The sequence below is a fragment of the Ylistrum balloti genome, unplaced genomic scaffold (genome assembly GCF_031769215.1).
Source record: "Ylistrum balloti isolate Yb309-2 unplaced genomic scaffold, AGI_CSIRO_Ybal_v1 Utg370196, whole genome shotgun sequence".
Lineage (NCBI taxonomy): Eukaryota > Metazoa > Mollusca > Bivalvia > Pectinida > Pectinidae > Ylistrum > Ylistrum balloti.
In genome coordinates this window covers 231,925-240,650 of record NW_026782173.1, presented here as the reverse complement: position 1 = coordinate 240,650, position 8,726 = coordinate 231,925, and the positions used below count along the sequence as shown (strand labels likewise).

The 8,726-nt window shown below is 39.3% G+C and overlaps 1 protein-coding gene across 1 annotated transcript; it reads right to left on the bottom strand.

Moving 5' to 3' along the window:
- Positions 1-5,635: 5,635 nt before the first annotated feature.
- On the bottom strand, positions 5,636-6,517 carry LOC132551378 (uncharacterized protein DDB_G0290685-like). The gene has a single exon (XM_060215520.1). The coding sequence runs from the start codon at positions 6,515-6,517 to the stop codon at positions 5,636-5,638; it is 882 nt and encodes a 293-aa protein (XP_060071503.1).
- Between the last annotated feature and the right edge of the window lie 2,209 nt (positions 6,518-8,726).

Genomic DNA, 8,726 nt, shown 5'->3' with positions numbered 1-8,726 from the left:
GACTGGTGTTACTTTTTTAAATTCTGTACTGGTATCATGGGTTCCTCTTTATACCAGACTGGTGTTACGGGTTCCTCTTTACTCCGGACTGGTGCTACAGGTTCCTCTTTATACCGGACTGATGTTACGGGTTCCTCTTTACTCCGGACTGGTGCTACAGGTTCCTCTTTATACCGGACTGATGTTACGGGTTCCTCTTTACTCCGGACTGGTGTTACGAGTTCTTAATTCTGGACTGGTGCTACAGGTTCCTCTTTATTACTGACTGGTGTTACAGGTTCTTTGTTCTGGACTGGTGTTACGGGTTGCTCTTTCTTCCGGACTGACGTTGAGGGTACTTTATTTTACTGAACTGCTGTGACGAATTCTTCGATTTTCTATACTTGTGTCACGTGCACCTCATTTTTCCTACGTTTATCGTTGTTAAACTTCTTAAGGTCATTTATGGAAATGCCATGTTTTATATATTACAACTGATTTCACACCAGTTATCAGAACAAACATTTACAAACAGTATATTTTTGTAAGATGCAGAAGGCAAACGGGTAAAATAGGTCATTTGAAACTTATTCAACTATTGTACATGTACATTGCTTTTCTAGTGCTGTCAAAATGGACTACGACAATAGCAGTTATGTAAATGGTTGACTTATATATTGTAATCCCGAACATTTCTGGGGTTTGGTCTACTTCCGATCCCATTTATGTACTGTCTTACCGTGGACGTATCGGAGCACGAAGTAACCAGATGGCGAGAAACGTTCACCAGACGTTTGGAGAAATTGTTAACAGACTCGGAAAGGACATACTGGTAGACAAGCGCCAGTCCTGTTTGACAGGAAGTGACGAATTAACATTCCACATTAATTCAGAGTAAACTAACCGAAACAGAATTACATTATCACTTACGAACATCACAACCGACCATCATGAGGTCAGTGAATACTATAGAGGAAGCGGTGACGGCGTAGAAAGGGCAGAAAGCTGTGTAAATCATACATATAGACGTCAGCGTACACTCTCACAGAGGATAGAGGTCAACATACATATTCACAAGGGTACAGGTCAACGTACACCTCCACACAAGGGGTACACATCAGCGTACACCTTCACACAGAAGGTACAGGTCAGCGTAGACCTTCAAACAGAATGTACTGGTCAGCGTACACCTTTACACAGAAGGTACAGGTCAGCGTACACCTTTACACAGAAGGTACAGGTCAACGTACACATTCACACAGAAGGTACGGGTCAGCGTACACCTTTACATAGAAGGTACAGGTCAGCGTACACCTTCACACAGAAGGTACACATCAGCGTACACATTCACACAGGGGTACAGGTCAACGTACACCTCCACACAGAAGGTACGGGACAGGTACACCTTTACACAGAAGGTACAGGTCAGCGTACACCTTCACACAGAAGGTACACATCTGCGTACACATTCACACAGAAAGTACAGGTCAGCGTACACCTTTACATGGAAGGTACAGGTCAGCGTACACCTTCACACCTGGGGTACAGGTTAGCGTACACCTCTACACAGAAGGTACATGTCAGCGTACACTTTCACACAGAAGGTACAGGTCAGCGTACACATTCACACAGAAGGTACGGGTCAGCGTACACCTTCACACAGAAGGTACAGGTCAGCGTACACCTTCACAAAAGGGGTACGAGTCAGCGCACACCTTCACAAAGAAGATCTATGCCAGTGCATGCGTTCACACAGAGTGTACAGGTCAGCGTGCACCTTCACAGAGGGTGAACAATTCAACGTACACTTTCAAAAAGAGGATACGGTATAGCGCACATCTAAACACAGATGAGGAAGGGCATAGGGCAACGTACATCTTCACACAGAAGACAGAGATCAGCACACACCTTCACACAGATGGTGCAGGTTATCGTACACCTTCACACAGAAGGCAGAGATCAGCACATACCTTCCCAGAGATGCTGTAGGTTAGCGTACACCTTCACACAGAAGACAGAGATCAGCACACACCTTCACACAGATGGTGCAGGTTATCGTACACCTTCACACAGAAGACAGAGATCAGCGCATACCTTCCCAGAGATGCTGTAGGTTTGCGTACACCTTCACACAGAAGACAGAGATCAGCACACACCTTCACACAGATGGTGCAGGTTATCGTACACCTTCACACAGAATACAGAGATCAGCACATACCTTCTCAGAGATGCTGTAGGTTAGCGTACATCTTCACACAGATAGTGCAGGTTAGCCTACACCTTTGCAGAGGGTACAAATCGACATACACCTTTAGCAGAGGGTATATGTTGGTGCACACCTTCGTACAGAGAGCAGAATCAGCGCAAACCTTCATTCGTTGTCGAGGTTGTGTCCTTGGACAAGACACCTTACCCCAATTGCACTGAATAACAAATGATGTGCCTCCCGTGGGAGGTTCAGAGAGGTAGTCACTATTTAGAATATGCTTCAAAGAAAAACGTGAAAGGATCCTGAATGTTCAAGATGTGATGATATCACCAAGCAAACATAGAAGTAGACACATCCGATGTATACATTGAAGATGCCAATATCATATATCATCACATTTGAGGTGATAATTGGAAGTATGTGTACATTTTCTGCTGTTTTTGTACGATGTATTTACGAAGTGTTTGTTTTAATTATTGATGATCATTTGTCGTTTTTGTTTTTCTTCTCCGCTTCTCTATGTTTTTTTGTTTTTTGTTTTTTTTTCTTTTGTTTGCTTGTTGTTTGTTTATTTATTCCCTTCGTTTGTTATTAAATCAATTCATCCTCTTAGAAGATTTTGGATAGAAACCATGTGAAGATGACTACGATAACGACAATGAATTGGATGCTAGCTTTCCGTCAAATAAGAAATAAAAATGATGTTGTCATTTGAAAATATCGTTGTTTGCACGTGCAATAATGAAAATGCCGTTCTTGAATAATTCTGTTAATATTAATCAATTGTTTGGGCGAAAACTGACCCATAGAAATCTGATGTGCACAATTAAATATTCTAACGAAAAGCGATACCTGAATTTCCTTCTAAATATACATCATGCATCATGCCCAACTTTTATCTAATTTAATTTATTAATTGTATTCATTGTGATCCGTTATGTGTAATTTCCTTCTGAAACGAAGAGAACAAAAATTCGAGGCATTTACCTGTGTCTGTGATGACGTGTAAGTTATAGTGATGATTTATAGTGAAGGAACAGACTACCTTGTCATTCACATTAAATTGTCTTTCATGTCAATTGATTTAATAGACATCGATCGTTATACATAAATACTTTTTTTAAAACCAAAACAATACATCATGTTTACATCCAGAACCATGTTGGAACGCTCTTCCGGAGTGTCGACACCACATTGTTACCTTTGATTCGTGTATTACACAAAGCCTTGACATGGTTCCCGGTATAGTCAAAAGAACTCTTACACAATTGTTTTTATCCTCAACAAAGTAAAGTTGATATTTACAATTTGCATATCTTTCTGACATTTTCTATAGATCCCAGAAAAATACATGAAAATACATCATAAAACATTTTTTTTTTTTTTTTTTGCGCAAAATATTGTGAAAATAGATGTTCTGTAGACGGTTTGCTTATAAACTTTAACAGAGCTTCATGGCGTCAACAGACGTCCTAAATGTCGCGAATCAGATGTCTTCAAAAGATGTAGCAAGACGTCCTGGCATGTCGCAAGCCAAATGCCTTCAAAAAGTGAAGTCTTACACCCGCCCTGAAATGTCGCGAGTCAAATGCTTTCCAAAGCTGTCGCCATACGTCCTGAAATGTCTTCAAATTGAGTAGCTCAACGCCCGACCTTTAATGTAATGTCGAGAGTCAAATGCCCTCAAATTCTGTAGCTCAACGCCCGACCTGTAATGTAATGTCGAGAGCCAAATGCCCTCAAATTCTCTATCTCAACGCCCGACCTGTAATGTAATGTCGAGAGTCAAATGCCCTCAAATTCTGTAGCTCAACGCCCGACCTGTCATGTAATGTCGAGAGCCAAATGCCCTCAAATTCTGTAGCTCAACGCCCGACCTGTAATGTAATGTCGAGAGCCAAATGCCCTCAAATTCTGTATCTCAACGCCCGACCTGTAATGTGATGTCGAGAGTCAAATGCCTTCAAAAGCTGTCGTTATACTTCTTGACAAGTCAAATGTCCTAAAAACCAACTGTCGCCATACGTCCTATATGTAAAGAATTAAATGGTGTAGCTCATCCCTGTCCTGAAATATAGCGAGTCAAAAGCCTGCAAATGCTGTCGACATTAGGCCTGAAATGTCACGAGTCAAATGTCTTCAAATGGTGTGGTCATACGTCCTAAAATGCCTTCATGTTGGGAGTCAAATATCTAATGTCGCCATGTCACGAGTCATATGCATCTAAATTTCGAAACCGCAGTGTTTTTTTACCTTGAAGAACTTGAGAATTACAATAATAGGCTCAGCATAACGTCCAAAGCAAATTCACAATTATTCACGTTTTTATATCATGCTATCACATTAAACGGTTACTGTCATTGAACATATTTAATTCTGCAAAGTACAGAAGGATTTAATATGTCATTCCAACATCAACACGATTACTCATCTCTGTTACTGATCTGACGATCGATACGATATTTATCAGTTCCTTTCATCACAAGCCGTAACGTTTACTTCAATATAGGGCAACGCATTATTTATCGTTAAAACAAACCCTATTTTAGTCATAACTAGTATGATTGATGATGTAAATTTATATAAAATTTCTACTAATTTACATGCACATAAATCTAAATGCTACACGTGGCTGCATTAATTCATTGAAATTAAGGAAATGTAGAATACCTATACGTAAGAGATGAGTAAGCATGCTGAACTCTTTTTTTTGTGTTTTTTAAACAGAACTGCAGTAATTTATGTTGATTTGCCAGGCACCCAGCCATTGAAGGTAACATGGCAAATTTCGTCAAATTATTCGTTTCAATCTGTTGATGTTTATCTTACAAAATGTACTTCCTTTTAACACATCCTGATGAACAATCAACATTTAACTTAACCGGCAAGTATGATCAATGCAAATACTGTATTATTGCATGAAGGATAAAATTTCTGGTTTGACTCTAGCACCTCCATCATATATAAATATATATATATATATATATATATATATATATATCCTGGTAGTCTTTTATATGATTCTTTTAATCTCCTCTGTCATACTTGTAGTCTCCAGGTATGATCCTTGTAGTCTCCTGTATGATCCTTGAAGTCTCCTGTATGAACCCTGTAGTCTCTTCTATGATCCTTGTAGTCTCCTGTGTGATCCATGTAGTATCCTGTATGATCCTTGTAGTCTCCTGTATGATCCTTGTAGTCTCCTGTATGATCCCTGTAGTCTCATGTATGATCCTTGTAGTCTCCGATATGATCCTTGTAGTCTCCTGTATGATCCTTGTAGTCTCCTGTATGATTCTTGTAGTCCCCTGTATGATTCTTGTAGTCTCCTGTATGATCCTTGTAGTCGCCTGTATGATCCTTGTAGTCTCCTGTATGATCATTGTAGTCTCCTGTATGATCCTTGTAGTCTCCTGTATGATCCTTGTAGTCTCCTGTATGATCCTTTTAGTCCCCTGTATGATCCTTGTAGTCTCCTGTATGATCCTTGTATTCTCCTGTATGATCCTTGTAGTCTCCTGTATGATCCTTGTATTCTCCTGTATGATCCTTGTATTCTCCTGTATGATCCCTGTAGTCTCCTGTATGATCCTTGTATTCTCCTGTATGATCCCTGTAGTCTCCTGTATGATTGTTGTAGTCTCCTGTATGATCCTTGTAGTCTCCTGTATGATTCTTGTAGTCTCCTGTATGATCCTTGTAGTCTCCTGTATGATTGTTGTAGTCTCCTGTATGATCCTTGTAGTCTCCTGTATGATCCTTGTATTCTCCTGTATGATCCTTGTAGTCTCCTGTATGATCCTTGTATTCTCCTGTATGATCCTTGTAGTCTCCTGTATGATCCTTGTAGTCTCCTGTATGATTCTTGTAGTCTCCTGTATGATTCTTGTAGTCTCCTGTATGATTCTTGTAGTCTCCTGTATGATCCTTGTATTCTCCTGTATGATCCTTGTATTCTCCTGTATGATCCTTGTATTCTCCTGTATGATCCCTGTAGTCTCCTGTATGATTGTTGTAGTCTCCTGTATGATCCTTGTAGTCTCCTGTATGATTCTTGTAGTCTCCTGTATGATCCTTGTAGTCTCCTGTATGATCCCTGTAGTCTCCTGTATGATCCTTGTATTCTCCTGTATGATCCTTGTATTCTCCTGTATGATCCTTGTAGTCTCCTTTATGATCCTTGTAGTCTACTGTATGATCCTTGTATTCTCCTGTATGATCCTTGTAGTCTCCTGTATGATCATTGTAGTCTCTTGTATGATTCTTGTAGTCTCCTGTATGATCCTTGTAGTCTACTGTATGATCCTTGTGGTCTCCTGTATGATCCATGTAGTCGCCTGTATGATCCTTGTATTCTCCTGTATGATCCTTGTAGTCTCCTATATGATTCTTGTAGTCTCCTGTATGATCCTTGTGGTCTCCTGTATGATTCTTGTATTCTCCTGTATGATCCTTGTAGTTTCCTGTATGATCCGTGTGGTCGCCAGTTTGATCCCTTCCTTGTCCCCGGTATGATCCTTGTAGTCACCAGTTTGATATCTTCCTTGTTCACGGTATGATCTTTTAAGTCCCCGGTATGATCCTTGTAGTCGCCAGTTCGATCCCATCCTTGTTCACGGTATGATCTTTTAAGTCCCCGGTATGATCCTTGTAATCGGCAGTTTGATCTCGTCCTTTATTCATGTGTTATCCCTGTAGAACCGTATATGACTTTGAATCCTTCTGTTCTGTAGCGTTCATTGTACGTCCGCTTTCCCTGTAACCCGGGATATTAAAATTCAACCTGTAAGAAACTAGAAGGGCCAAATAGCGATTTATTTATTGTACGATATTCACAAAATATCGAGAATGGACTTTTGGCAGAGAAATGATGGATTCACGATCTCTTCAGGAACATGACGTACAAGTAAGAGACATAATATGATAATTCCGGTCCTTCAACCTGTCGATAACAACTTCCAGAAAAAAACTTCAGTTGTGAATACAACTCTTTTCAGGTGGATGTCAACTTTTGATTTCGATTGGAAGTCTTTTATTGCTTTATTTTACGAATTTATAAATGTTAATCATGTAGATAATCGGTACGAAATTATATTTAAATTGCGTTTCCTTATGAATGTACTCCGACAAACAGATTTTCAATTTCAACGAATTTTATTGCTCAAAAAGGGCAAAGGGATAGGGCATCAGGCATTGCCTATTTCAGCCTTCTCCCAGCAACTTCTGGATGGTAATACAAGCAATTGAATTTATTAAACACATGCAGACAATACATAACAGATAAATATACAACAGTGTCTCCATTTCGCCACTGGTATACATACAATTACTTTTAATCAAATCTTTTAGTGTCAATTATATATTCTGAGATACATACAATAAGAATGTACTTATTTCTTTATCACATTCATGGCACATATGAATTACTACATATTAAGATGGAGAGGCAAATAAGTAATGATCTGCAGATTCTTCGCCTAAATGACAAGAACATAATGGAGAATCTTTTAAGCGATCAAGAAAGAGATCAGAGGTCAAATTGCTGGCTTCATTTCTAAGTTGACAAATCTTTATATTTATTCGACGGCTACCATTATTTTTAAGCGCTTGTGTTGCAGCAGAAACAGACATAGATGTAATTTGATGAAATACTAGACATATTGTGTTTAGAGTTAATCCAGTGACTTGACATAACACATGTGCGTGTACATGTATATCTCGGCGTATAATAAAGCATCCTGTACAACTAAAATGACCCTGTATGTACATGTCTGTGTATATGCAATCAACACCTGCTTACTTTGATTCTGTGCAGCACAAACTCATTTTTGATGAAGTGAAAATAAAAATAAAAATTCAGAGTTCAACTCTAAGCAATGGCAAATTTCTGTTCAACATGACCTGAAAGATGAACGTGAAAAACACTTGTTCATAAATCACGTGAGATAATTTAGACCATACAAACGTTTGTTTGTTATCATACTACAAACCTAAATAGATCATTGCACCTTATTGTGATGTTCACACCTGCTACTTTGGGTTGTACAATTTTACACCTCTCAAAAACAAGCAAATCGCTCAATCTAGAGCCAATCCCTTTATCAAAATTCTTTGTCCGAACAAGAATATATAACACTCAAGATGCAAACATGTTGATGAATCGCAACACAACAGCTGTGATCGAGGTCCAGAGACGTGTGAGAAAACTTTTGATAAAGTGTAGCTTTTTTGTAGTGATCTGTCACTATTATAGACGTTGCCGCATGTTATCAACACGGGTGTCGTAACACAGCGGGTGATCTCAGCTTTACATCACAAGCTAGATCTCTCTCGGATCTTTCGTCTAGAACATCACTTTTTAATTCTGTTAATATCCTCAAAGCCTTACTGACATGGAACTTGTGATTTAAGATATACAAAATCCACGGTTTAATCCGCTGAATTGCAACGAACCGGCGTAGTGTGACATATAACATCTTCCCGTGTAAATAATACTAGAGTACCCATGGTCCCTAATGTGTTTTGGAGGCGGAACAGA

Coding starts and splice junctions, on each gene's coding strand:
- LOC132551378 (XM_060215520.1), bottom strand. CDS start 6,517: ATGGATCATACAGGAGACCACAAGGATCATACAGTAGACTACAAGGAT.